This window comes from Nerophis ophidion, linkage group LG18 (genome assembly GCF_033978795.1).
Source record: "Nerophis ophidion isolate RoL-2023_Sa linkage group LG18, RoL_Noph_v1.0, whole genome shotgun sequence".
NCBI lineage: Eukaryota > Metazoa > Chordata > Actinopteri > Syngnathiformes > Syngnathidae > Nerophis > Nerophis ophidion.
Window position 1 is genome coordinate 22094519 of NC_084628.1, and position 18727 is coordinate 22113245.

Genomic DNA, 18727 nt, shown 5'->3' on the forward strand with positions numbered 1-18727 from the left:
GTTGCGTTTGACCAGGCGTTCCTCTGCTGGGAATTTAAACTGCCGGTCTTCTCCTAAATTCTTTTCGATGACACATAAGCTGATTCTCAATGAATCCCAGACAAGGAGTAGGATATATGATACTTTATTCCAAAGCTTTGGAGAGACCAAGCTAGATACAACCTTTCGATAGCATTGCCCAAATTGATCTAACATTCTAACAGAAAGAGACTACTTCTTATTCAATACCCGCTCCCACCCTCCCCAGATGGGACACACAGGCTCCTTGTTCAACTGGAGATAAGATATTTAGGAAGTACACCAACTTCCCACATTCCAAAGCTCCAAGGCTAACACAGTTCACTTGCAGAGAAAAAGAAAGGGAACAAAAAGTAAGAAAACTAGCGGTTTTAAAATAAGACTATGAATATAAAGAAATAACTCTAAAATATGGATATATGTAGATATCTATCTCTGTCAATATATATATATATATATATATATACATATATATTGCTAGAATTCACTGAAAGTCAAGTATTTCTTATATATCCATCCATACATTTCCTACCGCTTATTCCCAAAACTTGACTTGGTGAATTCTAGCTGTAAATATACTCCTCCCCTCTTAACTGCGCCCCCAACCACGTCCCCGACCTTTCAGTCATGTGTCGTATGACATGTCACGTGATGATCCGGTGGATCCACTCCATGTTTTATATGAAGCCTTCAACCACCAGTGGGCTTCAGAGGAAGATTAGAAGCGTGTGCGTGTGCGCGGGGCTGCGCGCAGTACACGTGCACGCTACCGCGCGCGCCGCCGCCTCACCAGCATCAGCACCAAAGCCTTGAAGGTGACGACGAAAAAACCGGACCTTAAGAGTTCTGAGAAGCGGACTTATGCTGGCTGCTGCCTTTCACTTCCTGAGTCCGTGTGAGAGTGCTCAGCCGCGGGATGCCTCCCAGAACCCGGCCTGGGCCGAACCGTAAGTGCCATAATGCCGCTGCTGCAGAAACGGACCCGAATCCCGCATCCCGTCTAATGAATCTTCTTCCTGCAGCTTCTCGCTCATCGTGGACGCGCGCAGCACCGAACCGGAACGAGTGACTGCTCGCGTTTTGCGGAACCCGCCTCTTGACCCGCCGGTACCGGGGAGCTTTCCATGGCGTTTGCGCTGAGAAGATGGAGGCTTCTGCTGGTGCTGAACGTGATGGCGGTGGCGGGATTTGTGACCCTGTGGAGCAGGTGTAACACCCGCAGGATCCAAGCGGCCGGTCCGGACGCACCCGCGGACCGAAGGAGGCCGGCCCGGTCCAACGGAACCGCGCAGGGAGCCGCCGTCGACCATGAAGTACTGCTGAAGAGGCTGAGCTCGCTAGAAGACGTCGTGTACCGACAACTTAACGGTAGGAGCGGAACCACTCAGCAACTTAAACCCACACCTTCATGCCTCGAAGTGCTAAGTGCAGTGTACCTTTTTATTGGCTATAACAGAAAATTGTACATAAAACTAGACCTCCCTAAAAAGTTATATTGAAAAAAAATGGACAATAAAGAGCAAGGATGAAATGATTATATATAATAACTAACAATAACACAACACTATACACACATTTATATATATATAAAAATATATGCATACACAGTTGTATACATACACACATGTACAGGTATATATTGTATATATACATAGATACATATGTATATATGGTATAAATGTGTAAATATACATATATATGTATATATATATATACTGTATATGTATATATGCATACACAGTTGTATACGTACATACATACATACACACATGTATATATTGTATATATACATAGATACATATGTATATATGGTATATATGTGTAAATATACATATATGTATATATACACACATATATGTATATATATGTATAAATATATATATGTATATATATGTATTTATATGTATATATGTGTATACATATATATGTATATATGCACACATGTATGCACATATATATATATATATATATATATATATATATATATATATATATATATATATATAGTGTGAATGTGAGTGTGAATGTTGTCTGTCTATCTCTGTTGGCCCTGCGATGAGGTGGCGACTTGTCCAGGGTGTACGCCGCCTTCTGCCCGATTGTAGCTGAGATAATCGCCAGCGCCCCCCGTGACCCCAAAAGGGAATAAGCGGTAGAAAATGGATTGATGGATATATACCATATATATATATATATATATATATATATATATATATATATATATATATATATATACACATATACACACATACATATATACATATGTATATATATATTCATATATACATACACACATACATACGTATATATATAAACCCTGTTTCCACATGAGTTGGGAAATTTTGTTAGATGTAAATATAAACGGAATACAATGATTTGCAAAACCTTTTCAACCCATATTCTGTTGAATCCCCAGTGGCAACACTAAATTGGCCCTAGTGTGTGAATGTGAGTGTGAGTGTTGTCTGTCTATCTGTGTTGGCCCTGCGATGAGGTAGCGACTTGTCCAGGGTGTACCCCGCCTTCCGCCCAATTGTAGCTGAGATAGGCGCCAGCGCCCCCCGCTATGCCAAAAGGGAGTAAGCTGTAGAAAATGGATGGATTCTGTTGAATGCACTACAAAGACAATATATTGGATGTTCAAACTCATAAACTTTATTTTTTTTTGTAAATAATAATTAACTAAGAATTTCATGGCTGCAACACGTGCCAAAGTGGTTGGGAAAGGACATGTTCACCACTGTGTTACATCATCTTTTCTTTTACCAACACTCAATAAACGTTTGGGAACTGAGGAAACTAATTGTTGAAGCTTTGAAAGTGGAATTCTTTCCCATTCTTGTTTCATGTAGAGCTTCAGTCGTTCAACAGTCCGGGGTCTCCGCGGCATTTCAGGATATTGTTGATAAATGGCTTTGGCTTTGCATAGTATAGTTTTAACTTGCACTTACAGATGTAGCTAGTTACTGACAGTGGTTTTATGAAGTGTTCCTGAGCCCATGTGGTGATATCCTTTACACACTGATGTCGGTTTTTGATGCAGTACCGCCTGAGGGATCAAAAGTCCGTAATATCATCGCTTACGTGCAGTGATTTCTCCAGATTCTCTGAACTTTTTGATGATTTTACGGATCGTAGATGGTAAAATCATTAAATTCTTTGCAATAGCTTGTTGAGAAATGTTGTTCTAAAACTGTTCGACAATTTGCTTACAAAGTGGTGACCCTCGCACCATCCTTGTTAGTGAATTACTTAGCATTTCATGGAAGCTGCTTTTATACCCAATCATGGCACCCACCTGTTCCCAATTAGCCTGCACACCTGTGGGATGTTCCATATAAGTGTTTGATGAGCTTTCCTCAATTTTATTCATATTTATTGCCACCTTTCCCAACTTCTTTGTCACGTGTTGCTGGTATCAAATTCTAAAGTTAATGATTATTTGCAAAAAAATTAAAGGTTTATCAGTTTAAACATCAAATATGCTGTCTTTGTAGCATATTCAACTAAATATGGGTTCAAAATGATTAGCAAATCATTGTGTTCCGTTTATATTTACATCTAACACAATTTCCCAACTCATATGGAAACGGAGTTTGTATATACACACTATATATATATATATATATATATATATATATATATATATATATATACATACATATACAAACACACACACACAGTATACACACACACACAGGCATATGTATAAGTTTGGAAGTTTGGATACCCCTCATTTAAAAATAAACTACTGTTATGATCAACAGTTAAAATAAAATAATATGAAATTAAAATAAAAGAACCATTTTAAACTTTTTTTTTATGCTTAAATGCGAAAAAAGTCATTACGTTGCAATTATAGTTATAATTGTTGTTAATGATATCAAAGCTTCTTGTCTGATTACTGAACTTTGAGCCCAATATTATATAATTTAATAAAAATAAATTACATTAATTCTCATTATTATGTTAGTATTAATTAATGATTTTTTTAAATAAAAATAATAAATGACTGTTCTAAGAGTTTTAAAATGTTATCCATCCATCCATTTTCTCCCGCATATTCCCTTCGGGGTTGCGGGGGGCGCTGGTGCCTATCTCAGCTCAATCGGGCGGAAGGCGGGGTACACCCTGGACAAGTCGCCACCTCATCTTATATTCAATGTAAATACATGACTATTCTGACTAAAAGTTATAAATATTTAATTTAACAATAACATGACTATTAATAGTTTTAAGAATGTTTAGTTTATCTTTTAAAAACTAACTATTATGGCTAATAGAATCTTGAATGTATTTCATTGAAAGTAAACAAGTGACAATAATTCCAGCGAGTAGTCTTAAAGCTGACCTGATTGCACACCCAAGAGGACAGGAAGCGGGTCGGGCCGGAGGACGTCATGGTTCACCTTGTGTCCTGGCTCTCCCAGGTCTGTCCAAGTCTCTTGGTCTGACTGAGGGCTTCAGGGGTCGAGGCTCAGGTGGCCTCCCCGCCACGCTGACTCCGGCCGAGGAGAGCGAGGCCACGCCCCTGCGGGACAAGTACGGCTACAACGCCTACCTGAGCGACAGGATCTCTCTGGACCGGACCATCCCGGACCACAGACCGAGCAGGTGAGTGACTGGAAGAAAGGAGATTTTAAAAAGTTGTTCAAAGTGATGGTCGTTTTTGCGAAAGGAACGTTTAATTCTGGACCAACGGTTCGGGCTTTGATGCTGCCGTGGTGTGAGAGTGTGTGTGTGTGTGTGTGTGTGTGTGTGTGTGTGTGTGTGTGTGTGTGTGTGTGTGTGTGTGTAGATGCAAAGAGGTGTCCCACCTGAAAGACCTCCCCCAGATGGCCCTCATCTTCATCTTCGTCAACGAGGCGTTGTCCGTCATCCTGCGCTCGGTGCACTCAGCTGTCAATCACACGCCGCCTCACCTGCTGAAGGAAATCATCCTGGTGGACGACCACAGCGACGACGGTGCGTGTAGCAAAAGTTTGACTTTGACCTCTTCTGCACCTTTAAAAGGACAACCAGCACACACTTCATGTTGACTATGAACAGTCTGTGTGTTGTCCTGATCACACTCAGAGCGGTTTCCATTAGCGTGCTTGCTGATTAGGAGCACTTCCTGTTTAGTTGCATTATGCTAGTGCAGCACGTTGACGCTCAGGAAGCTCTCGGCTTTAGACTCAGACAAACAGGATTAACAGGAAAATGCTGAAAATTAAAAAAACACTTCAGGATAAACAAAAACATATGCTAAAGAAACATGCTGCAAGAGCCAAAAACACACAAACCCCTGAAAAAACACTCAATGCTGCAAATTGACAGAACAAATAGTACAAGAGGAAGTTAGCTTAGCTGATGGGAAATTAGCCTGGTTAACTCTATGTTAGCTAAGAAAAAACAGAACGTTACCTAGAATAACATGATGTTAGCCTGGTTAACTTAATGATAGCCAGCCAAACAGACAGTTAGCCAGGAAGTTAGCCAGTTTATTTTCTTGTTAGCCAGGAAAACACAAAGTAAGCCAGGAAAACAGACTTAGCCAGGATAGCAGGAAGTTAACCAGTTTAATTTCCTGTTAGCCAGGAAAACAGAAAGTTAGCCAGCACACCAGGAAGTTAGCTGGGTTAACTTCAAGTTAGCCAAAATGCCAGAAAGTTAGCCTGATTAACTTTATGCTAGCCAGGAAAAATTAATTTAGCCTGGATAACAGGAAACAGAAAGTTAGCCAGGATAACAGGAAGTTAGCTAGTTTAAGTTCCTGTTAGCCAGGAAAACTTCAACTTCCTGTTAGCCAGGAAAAGATAAAGAAACAGACAGATATCCAGGATAGCAGGAAGTCAGACCGCTTAACTTCAAGTAAGCCAAGAAACCAGAAAGTTAGCCAAAATGCCAGAAGGTTAGCCGGATTAACTTCATGCTTAAGAAATTTAGCCAGTTTAACTTCCTGTTAGCCAGGAAAACAGAAAGTTAGCCAGCACACCAGGAAGTTAGCTGGGTTAACTTCAAGTTAGCCAAAATGCCAGTGTTATGTCCTCAGTTTCACCTATATTATTATTTAGGTGTCTTAATTTAATAATAATCAGGCAACACGTTTTAACTCTATGCCTTGAATCACTCCCGTTTATTAACAACCTCGAGAGTTCAACTCTCCCTCGCTCTCGTGACGTCACACACTGAACACAGGCTACGGTGGCTCGGACATGACAAAACAGTACATGACATCCCTCCTTTCCTTAGAAATAAACTTCAGGTTATTTTCAATTGTCAACTATAAACATTAGGGAGTATTCAAAACATTTGTTATTAAACACATAATCAAATATTCTGTATGTATTCTCTGTATTCTCAACCATGCATCAATTCACTAGTAAAACACAATTTCAGTCAACAAATATATCATACTGTAAACTTGCTTTGACCTTACTTTGAAGTTGTTAATTTCACATTACAACATCACACAATATTGTCACTAAACTTGACTCAAACATTTCTGCCTTTTTTAAAAAAAAATTAAATGTTACTACTACATCACCAGACCGTAACAAGATAAAAGTCTATGTCATCACATAGTCTGCCAGCTTCTGTGGCAACCGTATCTTCCTCGAAGGCCTCTGTGTGTCTTGGGTGTCATGGCTGGTGATACTCTGTTCTGCGCGTTGAGCAGGTTGTGTCTCTCTATTTATTGTGCAGTCCTCAACGTCCTGGGATGCATCCATTCTGGTGGGTGTATCATGAGAGTTGTATCGTTTCACAAATGTTGTATTCCTTGTGTATCTGGCTCCCGTTGGAGACTCAACAACTACTTGGTTTCCTGATTTGCTCACCACCTTATGTGGCGTTGTGTGGAAAGGTGTGGTAAGTTTATCAGTCTTTTCTTGTCTCACCAGGACAGTGTCACCAACATTGACGTCTGAATATCTGGCTCCACGGCGTTCATCTGCATAGATCTTGGATTGTCCTTTTTGTTCTGCGTCTCTGTCTCTTACTTCCAGATCAGCGTGTCCTGCTGCCGTGATGCTTGGCAACTTCCCTCTCATTTTTCGGTTGAAAAGCAACTCAGCAGGGCTCTTCCCCGTGGTTGTGTGATCGATGCTCCGGTATATTGTGACATATTTTCTGAGTTCTCGCTTCCAATCAAGTCCATCTGAAACAGCGATGCGAATCCTCTTCATCAGCGAAGCATTTTGACGCTCCACCTCACCGTTTGCTTGCGCCCATCGTGGTGTCGTTTTTAAGTGCTTAATGCCGTTGGTGTCACAGTACTCACTGAATTCCTCTGATTTAAACTGAGGGCCCTGATCTGACCTCAATGTGATGGGCAGTCCATGTCGACCGAAAATCGTCTCTAGACTATCTATCACCTTTGATGTAGTTGTGGATTTTAACACGTCATATTCATAATAACGGCTGTAGTAATCAACTACAACTAGAATTGATTCAGCTGTCGGTAGGGGTCCGAGTAGGTCGATTGCAACATCTTGCCAAGGCCCCTCCGGTAACTGTGTGGGTCTCAAAGGTTCTGCTGCATCTGGGCGAGCAACAATTTGACAACCGTGGCATGATTTACAATGTCTCTCCGCTGCTTTGTCCATAGCTGGCCACCAGACTTTGCTCCTGAGGTGCTGTTTGGTACCGACAACTCCCAAGTGTCCTTCATGAGCTAGTGAGAGAGCGCGTGTCCGCAGTGCTTGTGGTAGCACAATACGCGTCCCGCGTAGAACCAGTTGTCCTATCACACATAACTCACTAGCAACAAGAGCATATGCTGTGCACTTTTCAAAGTGTCCACTAGCGATGGCTTTACGCACCTCACTCAGCTCTTCATCATGGGCTGACGCTTCTTCAACCTCACGGGTTGTCAGTGCGCTGGGTGTCGCGCTCACTGCCACAAATCTCACATATTCATCGGATCCGTGTGCATGTTTCTGTTTCAGTACGCTGTTTCCTAGTAGACGTGATAACAGGTCTGCTATGTTCTTTTTCCCCGAGATATGTATTACTTCAAAATCATAGGGCTGTAGCCTTAGAACCCATCGCTCTATACGAGCACATGGTTTTGAACGTGGATTATAGATAGATTCTAAAGGTTTATGGTCTGTAACCAGATCAAACTGTCTACCATATACGTATGGGTGTAACCTCTCACAGGCCCATACAAGAGCTAGGGCCTCTTTTTCTGTCTGAGAGTACCTACGTTCGCAATCAGTTAAACCTCGACTGACGTAACATATGGGAACATTCTCTCCCTTCTGGCTCTGTATTAACACTGCTCCTAGCCCCACTGGACTAGCATCTGCGATGATCTTGGTTGGTGCGTCTTTGTTAAAGTAGGGAAGTGTCCCTGCTTTGGCTAAGCCCTCTTTCAGCGCCTCAAACGCTTTTTTCTGTTCGAGACAAAATTCAAAAGTAGTGTGTTGTCTTGTCAGACGTCGCAGTGGCTCTGACAATGTTGCAAATTGTGGAATAAATCTGCTGCTGTAACTCACAAGTCCAAGGAACCTTCTCACTTCTGATGCATTTTCCGGCTCTCTTGCCTCGCTCACAGCTCTCACTCTCTCCTCTGTTGGACCGATTCCCTTTTCAGACAGCAAGATTCCCATGAAGATCAGCCGATCCATGTCGAACGGACACTTGTCAGAATTCAACGTGAGTCCACATTCCTCCAGTCTTCTCAAAACTGCATGTAGTCGCTCGTTGTGCATTACTTCATCCTTCGCGTGAAGTATGACATCATCCGAGATGTTCTCCACCCCTTCTATACCAGCAAGTGCGGCAGGGATTTCATGTTGGTACTGTTCGCTGGCTGAAGACACGCCGAAAATAAGTCTTTTGTATCTGTAGACTCCATTGTGGATGGTGAATGTGGTAATACCACGTGATTCTGGGGTCAATTCGAGTTGGTGGTAGCCCCACTTTAAGTCCAGTTTGCTGAACACCACTGATCCATTCATCCCCTGTAGCAGTTCATCCACTGTTGGAATAGGGTATCTCTCTCTGATGATTGCAAGGTTTGCCTGTCGCATATCTAGACACAGTCTGATTTCAGAGTTTGCCTTGGGTACGATGACCACTGGGTTTACCCATGGTGTTGGTCCATCGACCGGTTCTATGATGTCTAGATCTAAGAGTTCTTTCATTTTAGCCTCCACAGGTGCCCGTAAGTTAAAGGGTATACGCGTGAGTGACTGTGCTACTGGTGTCACCTCTGGGTCTATGTGTAGTTTTATCTGTTTTGTTTTCAGCTTTCCTACCCCCTGAAATACAATCGGGTATTGGTGCTGAAGTGACTGTTTCAGGTCTGTGACTGCTGATATTTTGGCCCCTATTTTCAGTATACATAGTTTCATGGCTAATTCTTCTCCAAGTAGAGGTTCTCCATTGCCTCTGATTACTATGAACTCTGCTTGTTCACTGCGCTCTCCTATTTTCACTTGGCATGTGAACGCCCCTTTAATAGGTAAAGGTTGGTTAGATGAGTAAGAGAATAGTTTTCTCTCTGATTTTGGAATATAAGAGTGACATTTTATTTTCTCTGCTTTTAATCCCTGCCATGTCTTTTCATCTATCACATTACATGTAGCCCCGGAACTCAAGCTAACTCCTCCCACATTCATGTTAAGCCTCTCTGACCTGTTAGTGTCATTTAGCATAAAAGCATAATCATGTTGCTCTATCTCTATGTTGTGCACTTTTTCTTTTCCCGTTGCACCTTTTGTTTTGCATTGTTTGGCAAAATGGTCTTTACCGTTACACTTGCGGCATGTTTGACCGCGTGTGGGACATTTAGGATCCCTCCCAAAGTGATCAGCATGTCCGCACCGGTAGCAAGTTTTATCTGTTTTCTCTCTGTCCATGCCAAATTTTCCTTGTCCTTTCTTCTGATATTTCCCTCCTTTCTGTGTGACGCGGTTCACAGACGCCTCTGCTCTCTCCCCTTTTCCAGACATTTCCGCCATTTGTCCCTCAATTCGCTCACATTGTGCTGCCAGTTCAAGTGTGCGAGCGAGCACTAACCCGTGTCCTTCTTCCAGCAGTGTACGGCGAATATAGCCCGATGTGCATTTGCTAATAATAGCATCTCTAATTTGATCGTCTGCACCTGCACCAAAACTACAGTCCTTAGCAGCACGTCTTAAACGTGTGGAAAATTGTTGTACAGTCTCACTTGGATTTTGTGTAATTTTGTGAAATGTCTGGCGGGCGAAAGTGGCGTTTACTTGTGGCACGAAGTATCCATTCAAAGCAGCAACAGCGTCATCATAGTCTGCTGCACCTCCAGTGTTATCCAGCGTGCAGAAGATGTCCTGTGTGTCCGGTCCTGCATGATTAAAAAAAAGTGCTCTCCGCCGCTGTTTCACGAAATCATCTGTGTCTTCTGTGATGATAAGACCTTTTCCATCAGCAAACAGTTAAAATTACATTAGCCATCTTGCCCATCGCGGTCCCAACGTCGCCGGGTCGGAGTAGCAATCAAACGCAGACAGGTTCGTCTTCTCCATGCTAATGCTATGCTAATGCTAGCAGCAACTTTCTGTTACACTTCAGATTAAACTTTGATATGCTGCCGTTATCTCACTTGGCTTGCAGGCTCTGTGCATCACTCGTCGCCATTGTTATGTCCTCAGTTTCACCTATATGCTTATTTAGGTGTCTTAATTTAATAATAATCAGGCAACACGTTTTAACTCAATGCCTCGGATCACTCCCGTTTATTAACAACCTCGAGAGTTCAACTCTCCCTCGCTCTCGTGACGTCACACACTGAACACAGGCTACGGTGGCTCGGACATGACAAAACAGTACATGAAAGCCAGAAAGTTAGCCTGATTAACTTCATGCTAGCCAGGAAAAAAAGAAAGTTAGCCTGGATAACAGGAAACAGAAAGTTTGCCAGGATAGCAGGAAGTTAGCTAGTTTAAGTTCCTGGTAGCCAGGAAAACTTCAACTTCCTGTTAGCCAGGAAAACAGAAAGTTAGCCAGGAAAACAGAGAGTTAGCCAGGATAGCGGGACGTTTAACAGTTTAACTTCCTGTTAGCCAGGAAAACAGAAAGTTAGCCATCACACCAGGCAGTTAGCTGGGTTAACTTCAAGTTAGCCAAAATGCCAGAAATTTTGCCTGATTAACTTAATGTTAGCCAGGAAAACAGAATGTTAGCCAGGATAGATTGGAAGTTAAGTGGTTTAACTTCCTTTTAGGTAGGAACACTTCAAGTTCCTGTTAGCCAGAGAAACAGAAATATAGCCATGATAGCAGGAAGTCAGCATGGTTATCTTCATGTAAGCCAGGAAACCAGAAAGTTATCTAAAATGCCAGAAGTTTAGCCTAATTAACTTCAATATTATTCTGAAAAACAAAGATAGCCAGCAGCGCAGGAAGTTAGCCAGTTTAACTTCTTGTTAGCCAGGACAACAGAAAGTAAGCCAGAATAGCGGGAAGTTAGCCAGTTTAACTTCCTGCTAGTCAGGAAAACAGAAAGTTAGCCAAGAAAACAGAGAGTTGACCAGGATAGCAGGAAGTTAGCCAGTTTAACTTCCTGTTAGCCAGGAAAACAGAAAGTTAGCCAAGAAAACAGAGAGTTGGCCAGGATAGCAGGAAGTTAGCCAGTTTAACTTCCTGTTAACCAGGACAACAGAAAGTTAGCCAGCACACTAAGGAAGTTAGCTGGGTTAACTTCAAGTAAGCTCTGAAAACAGAAAGTTAGCCTAATTAACTTCATGTTAGCCAGGATACCAGGAAGTTAGCCAGGCTACCACAAGCTCCAGGCCTCAGGGATATCCTTCTTTAAAGACTTAAGACGTAATATTTTAGAGTCTTACAGAACAACTGATTTTTACGATATTGTGCTTAACACAAATAGAGTCCTTGCCACCACCAGTTTGTTTCAAAGATGCCTGCTCTGACTGTAAACAATATTAGAAGCTTAATAATAACACAATAATAATAATAATCATAATAATAACAGAGATTATGTGTTATAGTAGCCCATCTAACCATATTTTGCTGTACTAAATCAGTCACATAAATGTATTGTTGGGCGTTTATATTTGGTAATGTTACTTTAGTGTAAAGTTCATTTTATTTTATACGTTCTACATCGCTAGCCCCTTTCGAGTTTTCTCTTCATCCACCGCATACTCTTCCATAAGTTGTTTGTATTCAGATAAAGCAAGTGCAAGTCGTGTTGCTTTGGTGGTGTGGCCATCTTGATTTCCGACCTCCTACCTGCAACACTCATAACTCAGCTGTGACGTCATTTTAACGTCCGAGGTCAATGAAACGCACCGTAACTTCCTGGGTTCCTGGCTAACTTTTTTGTTTTCTGACTAACTTCTTTGTTGCCTGGATAACTTCCTGGTGTTCTGGCTAAATTCTTGTTAGACTATCTTACTTCCTGGTTTTCTAGTTGAGTTCCTAGTTTCCTGGATAACTTTCTCGATGCCTGGCATACTTCCTGGTTTCCAGGCTAACGCCCTGGTAGCCTGGTTAGCTTCTTGGTTTTCTGGCTAACTTCATAAACACGTGGCTAAACTTCCTGTTTTCCTGGCAAACCTCTTGGTTTTCTGGTTAACTTCCTGGTGTCCGAGCTAAAAGCCTGATAATTTATTAATTTACTTGTAACATCATTAACTTCATAGGCTAACATCCTGATCCTTCTGTAAACTTATTCTTCTCTCCTGTATTGTCAATTAAATTAGCCACACTTGTTGGGATGTGTGTGTTACTTTACATACCTCATAAGATGAGCCAATAAATAAATAAATATAATATGAATTATGAATTGTGTATTCGTAACATTTCTTAACAACGATACACAATAAAAGTTTGCGTCTGTCAGAGTCTTGTAGTTATCTCTCATGCCAGCAGGGGGAGCCGTTCTTGGCTACATGAAGATGATTAAAGCCTTACTGAAACCCACTACTACCCACCACGCGGTCTGATAGTTTATATATCAATGATGACATATTCATTGCAATGTTAAATTTCCCGCGGAGTTTATTGTTGAAAACGTCGCGGAATGATGACGCATGCGCGTGGCGTCACGGACTGCAAGGAAATATTAGCGCTGCACGACTCGCGGCTAAAAGTTGTCTGCTTTAACCGCATATTTACACAGTATTCTGGACATCTGTGTCGCTGAATCTTTTGCTTTCTGTTCAATTAATAATGGAAAAGTCAAAGTAGAAAGATGGAGTTGGGAAGCTTTAGCCTTTAGCCACACAAACACACGGTGATTCCTTGTTTAAATTTCCCGGAGGTGAAACTTTACTATGGATCAGAGCGGTCAAGCGAACATGGATCCCGACCAAATGTCAACCAGCAGTTTTCGGTGAGAAAATTGTGGTAAAAAGTCGCCTCTTACCGGAGATCTGTGGAGTTTGCGCCATCCTTGTATCTGCCGTCGACTTCCCTCAGACACTGGTCTCAAGACACCCGTGGACACATCCCTCCGACTATCAGGTACTATTAAACTCACTAAAACACTAGCAACACAATAGAAAGCTACTGTAAGGGATTTTCCAGAATTATCCTAGTAAATTTGTCTAAAAACATCTGAATCCGTCCCAATGAAATCGCCTTTTTTTTTTTTTTTTTTTACTTGATTTTTAAAAAAAATTTTTTTTTTAGTCCCTCGCTATCAATATCCTCAAACACGAAGCTTTCATCCTCGCTCAAATTATTGGGGAAATTGTCGTTTTCTCTGTCCAAATAGCTCTTACTGTTGGTGGCTCCCATTAAAAACAATGTGAATATGTGTGGAGCCCTGCAACTCGTGACATCACGCGCACATACTTCCGGTAAAGGCAGGGCTTTTCTATTAGCGACCAAAAGTTGCGAACTTTATCGTCGATGTTCTCCACTAAATCCTTTCAGCAAAAATATGGCAATATCGCGAAATGATCAAGTATGACACATAGAATGGACCTGCTATTCCCATTTAAATAAAATCTTATTTCAGTAGGCCTTTAGGATGATGCTGATCTTGTGTATAATGGCTTCCAGAGCAGCTGAAAGGACCTCTGGAGGAATATGTGAAGAAGCGTTACCCGGGCCTGGTCAAGATTGTCAGGAACCAGAAGAGGGAGGGGCTGATCCGGGCCAGAATGGAGGGTTGGAAGGTGGCTACCGCCGAGGTGACGGGTTTCTTTGATGCTCACGTGGAGTTCACCCCATTCTGGTAAGACACGCTGCCACACCGCAACACCAGACATGACAAGTCCTAATATGAGAAAGCCAGTATAAAACAATGTAAGTTTCTTACTTGTGTTTCTCTTCAGGGCCGAACCGGTTCTGTCCAGAATTCAGCAGGACCGCACCAGGATCATCCTGCCGTCCATTGACAACATCAAACACGACACCTTTGAGGTGGAACGCTACGAGAACTCCGGTCATGGCTACAACTGGGAGCTTTGGTGCATGTACATCAACCCCCCCAAACAGTGGTGGGACGAGGGGGACATCTCGGCCCCCATCAGGTGGGTCCGCCATTCGGGTCCAACAGTAAAAAACCCCGATTACATAATGAAATTTTGCAGGAGTCCTGCCATGATCGGCTGCTCCTTCGTGGTCAACAGGGTCTACCTTGGCGAGCTCGGCCTGCTCGACCCGGGCATGGACGTTTATGGAGGGGAGAACATCGAACTGGGCATCAGGGTTTGTGTGTTCCACGGTTTCTCTGCTTTATGTCCATCCATCCATCCATCTTCTTCCGCTTATCCGAGGTGGTGTCGCGGGGGCAGCAGGCTAAGCATGGAAACCCAGACTTCCCTGTCCCCAGCCACTTCGTCTAGCTCTTCCCGGGGGATCCCTAGGCGTTCCCAGGCCAGCCGGGAGACATAGTCTTCCCAACGTGTCCTGGGTCTTCCCCATCGCCTCCTACAGTTGGACGTGCCCTAAACACCTCCCTCGGGAGGCGTTCGGGTGGCATCCTGACCAGATGCCCGAACGACCTCATCTGGCTCATCTCGATGTGGAGGAGCAGCGGCTTTACTTTGAGCTCCTCTCGGATGACAGAGCTTCTCACCCTATCTTTAAGGGAGAGCCCCGCCACCCGGCGGAAGAAACTAATTTCGGCCGCTTGTACCCGTGTTCTTATCCTTTCGGTCATGACCCAAAGCTCATGACCATAGGTGAGGATGGGAACCTAGATCGACCGGTAAATTGAGAGCTTTGCCTTCCAGCTCAGCTCCTTCTTCACCACAAAGGATCGGTACAACGTCCGCATTACTGAAGACGCTGCACCGATCCGCCTGTCGAACTCACGATCCACTCTTCCCTCACTCGTGAACAAGACTCCTAGGTACTTGAACTCCTCCACTTGGGGCAGGGTCTCCTCCCCAACCCAGAGATGGCACTCCATCCTTTTACGGGAGAGAACCATGGACTCGGACTTGGAGGTGCTGATTCTAATTCTGGTCGCTTCACACTCGGCCGCGAACCGATCCAGAGAGAGCTTTGCTCTGCTTTATGTGTTTATGTCAAACAGTGAAATATCAGGTAATGTTGCAGTATTGCCAGAAGATTATAGCACCTACCAAATTAGCTCTGATATCATCACCGCACCACTCTCAGCCACTACAGGACTAAAGGACAACCTTTAAGGGCGCTGATTCAACTCCAGAGCTCACCCATAGGCGGCGCCTTGAGTTAACATATCACCAGTTGATGTCAGCCAGCTAGTCTAACCCTCGAAACAAAGTTAGCAGAAAGTGGCTTTGATGCATGGCTAGCAAAGATGCAGCGTTCGTCTGAGGGTGGAAAACCACAGGCAGTAAATCCTGACACACCCATCAAAAGATAACACAAAATGTTATGCTAATGCCTACTAGTAGTTGTGAGAAGTGCACAGATGGTATCTTTGTATCGTCATCATTTTAACTCACATCAACATCCTAAACATTTGATGTTTTTATAACTCCGCTCCCCTGCCTCACCAGCAGGTGTGGACGTGCGGGGGCAGCATGGAGGTTCTACCGTGTTCCAGAGTGGCTCACATCGCCCGCATGAAAAAGCCCTACCACAGCAACATCGCCTTCCACATGCGGCGCAACGCCCTGCGCGTGGCCGAGGTGTGGATGGACGAGCTCAAGTCCAACGTCTACCTGGCCTGGAACATCCCCATTGAGGTGGGACAAGCTCGCCGTTAGTTGGGCTTGAAATTAAGCGCTAATAGGACGTGACCACTACTTTCAGAATCATGGAATCGACTATGGAGACGTCTCTGAAAGGGTGGAGCTGAGGAAGAGACTGAAGTGTAAGAACTTCCAGTGGTATCTGGACAACATCTACCCTGAGATGAAGACATACAACAACACCATCTACTACGGAGAGGTGAGTAGGTTTAGAAGAAAAGGTTGAGAAGAACTGATACCCGGGTTGGAGACACAGCTGAAAGAATACTTTAAGGACTTACAACCCGTAGAGGAAGCGTTACATGAGGACGAGGACATGTCCATCACTGAAATAGTCAGCAAACTCCTTGATCTTAATGCAGAGGAGGAAGAAGGAACTGTGTGGATTATGTCTGTAGGCCGAGAGTCGCTCTGTAGGCATTGGTGTTGTTGACAGGAAACTTGTTTGTTTTGTCTTCGCCGCACTGTGCTCAAGGAGAGTCCTGAAGCAACCACTTCGCCAGGTGGCTTGCTGCCAAGGAAAACAATACAGATTAGAATGTTTGTGTTTGAGCGAGTGAAAACAAATTTAAACTTTTCACTCTATGTGCCTCACAATACGAAGCTCCTGTGTAGTCCAAAATTCAATCCCGGGTTCGGGATCTTTCTGTGTGGTGTTTACATGTTCTCCCCGTGACTGCGTGGGTTCCCTCTGGGTACTCCGGCTTCCTCCCACCTCCAAAGACATGCACCTGGGGATAGGTTGATTGGCAACACTAAAATGGCCCTAGTGTGTGAATGTGAGTGTGAATGTTGTCCGTCTGTGTTGGCCCTGCGATAAGGTCCAGGGTGTACCCCGCCTTTCGCCCAAATGCAGCTGAGATAGGCTCCAGCACCCCCGCGACCCTGAACGGGACAAGCTGTAGGAAATGGATGGATGGATGGACTCTAATTGTCTAGTATTGGTCTTCAAATTTGTCATGCAGGGCAGACGGCGTCTCCGATGTTATCCAGATTTAGTCCAAAACCACAAAAGTCTGAGTGCCCACGTTCTGCCACCATCTTCCCATCCATTCAATCATTTTCTACTGCATGTCACGAGGAGGGAAGGGGGACGGGAGGTACCTATCTCAGCTGCACTCCGGCGGGGTACACCTTGGACAAGTCGCCACCTCATTGCAGTGCCAACACAGATAGACAGACAACATTCACAAACAAGGGCCAATTCAGTCATTTGTGGCAATTTTGTGGTACCTTGAACGACTGCCAGCATCTTACAATTTGTCGATACACCAGTGCAATCCTTACTCCAATCCGCAGATGTCCTGGTAGCACGATTCCGAAAAGGTAGAGATCTGCAATGTCCTCGAATGAAAGGGTTGCCAGGCATGCAGCACTCCACTTCTCTCGACAGGCCATCGTGTGTCCAGCAACAACGTGCCAACTTCACTGGTTGTGGGTTTTGTACTTTGTTTTCCCAGGTCCGCAACTCTAAAGCGAGCCACTTGTGTTTGGACCAGGGCATTAAGGAGAACCACACGGCCACCTTGCACCCCTGCCATGGTTGGGGGCCCCAGGTAGGAGGACACTTGGGACACACCCTGGTTGTCTGAGTTGCATAAAGACCTGCCGGATGTCCTCATCCCTTCAGTCCGACTTTTTGTGACCTGTGTGCAACATGTGCGTGTCCCCCAGTTAGGGCGCTACACCAGAGAGGGCCAACTCTTCCTGGGTCCTCTGGGCAGCACGGGGGTTGACACTCGCTGCGTGGCGGACGACCCCGGAAGCATCTTCCCGCAGCTGATGGACTGCGACAGGGTGGAGGACGCCCAGCAGACCAAATGGATTTACACTCAGGTGACGCCTGCTTTCTCTTGAGGTCAAAGGTCGAGGTTAGTCCGTCAAACTAGGACTCTGCCCCCTCTTGCCCCCCTTGCAGGGCGCCGCCATGGTCAACGTCGCCACGCGGCGCTGCTTGGAGGTGGTGCCGGCTAACGTCTACTTCGGCCACCAGGCGGTGCTGCAGTCCTGCTCCGGGCAGAGGTGGACCATCAAGAACGCCATGACCCAGTAGACGCCGTTTGACCACATCATTAGCGTCTTCGTCCGACCTCTAAGAGAGGACCGCCAAAACAGTTTTTTTCTACGCTGTGGACATTCTGAACATGGACGTGCGTCGTGTTGCATGCAGCCGGGACCGACCTCGACGTACCGCCGGATGATGATTGTTATGACGTCATCGCCATGATGTGATGAGGTCATCATAATGATGTCATTTTATTGCCAACATGTCTTCCAATAAAGCACTTAATCCGTAATCGTTCATTTTTCACTTCCTGGTTTAGCTTGTTTTTAACAGAGGGGGGCGCTCTTGAACCTGTGGCCTTTTAGTTACAGGCCACGTTCCCGTCTTATAGTGGCACCGTCCAACATTTGCCACGCTTCTGATCTTGTATTCCTTTGCTTTGTCGGTGTCGTTTTTGCCACTCTCGAATCTCATGAACGCAGGGGCTCCGCAAAAGGGGGGAAATAAGGGCGATTTTATTTTTTAATATTTAAGATCCAGGGGTGAAGGTGAAGGAAAGAAGCCAAGAGAAGCAG

The 18727-nt window shown here is 44.3% G+C and overlaps 1 protein-coding gene across 4 annotated transcripts; it reads left to right on the forward strand.

The window, feature by feature from the left end:
• The first annotated feature begins 708 nt into the window (after window positions 1-708).
• On the forward strand, window positions 709-18444 carry galnt17 (polypeptide N-acetylgalactosaminyltransferase 17). 4 transcript variants are annotated; one of them, XM_061877632.1, is made up of 12 exons: window positions 709-965; window positions 1041-1386; window positions 4449-4632; window positions 4817-4983; window positions 14019-14193; window positions 14294-14491; window positions 14552-14669; window positions 15956-16141; window positions 16209-16346; window positions 17608-17703; window positions 17822-17983; window positions 18066-18444. In XM_061877632.1, exons 2-12 carry the CDS (start codon window positions 1143-1145, stop codon window positions 18198-18200), a joined length of 1803 nt encoding a protein of 600 aa, XP_061733616.1. In that variant the 5' UTR covers window positions 709-965; window positions 1041-1142; the 3' UTR covers window positions 18201-18444. The 4 variants fall into 4 exon arrangements, with proteins under 4 accessions (XP_061733616.1, XP_061733617.1, XP_061733618.1 ...); XM_061877633.1 differs by lacking the exons at window positions 709-965; window positions 1041-1386; window positions 4449-4632 and having other exon boundaries at window positions 4835-4983; window positions 14024-14193; XM_061877634.1 differs by lacking the exons at window positions 709-965; window positions 1041-1386; window positions 4449-4632; window positions 4817-4983 and adding an exon at window positions 8459-8661.
• The last annotated feature ends 283 nt before the right edge of the window (window positions 18445-18727 follow it).

Coding starts and splice junctions, on each gene's coding strand:
- galnt17 (XM_061877632.1), top strand. CDS start 1,143: ATGGCGTTTGCGCTGAGAAGATGGAGGCTTCTGCTGGTGCTGAACGTG. Junction 14,194..14,293: donor GTGGAGTTCACCCCATTCTG/GTAAGACACGCT, acceptor GTTTCTCTTCAG/GGCCGAACCGGTTCTGTCCA. Junction 16,347..17,607: donor ACACCATCTACTACGGAGAG/GTGAGTAGGTTT, acceptor TTGTTTTCCCAG/GTCCGCAACTCTAAAGCGAG.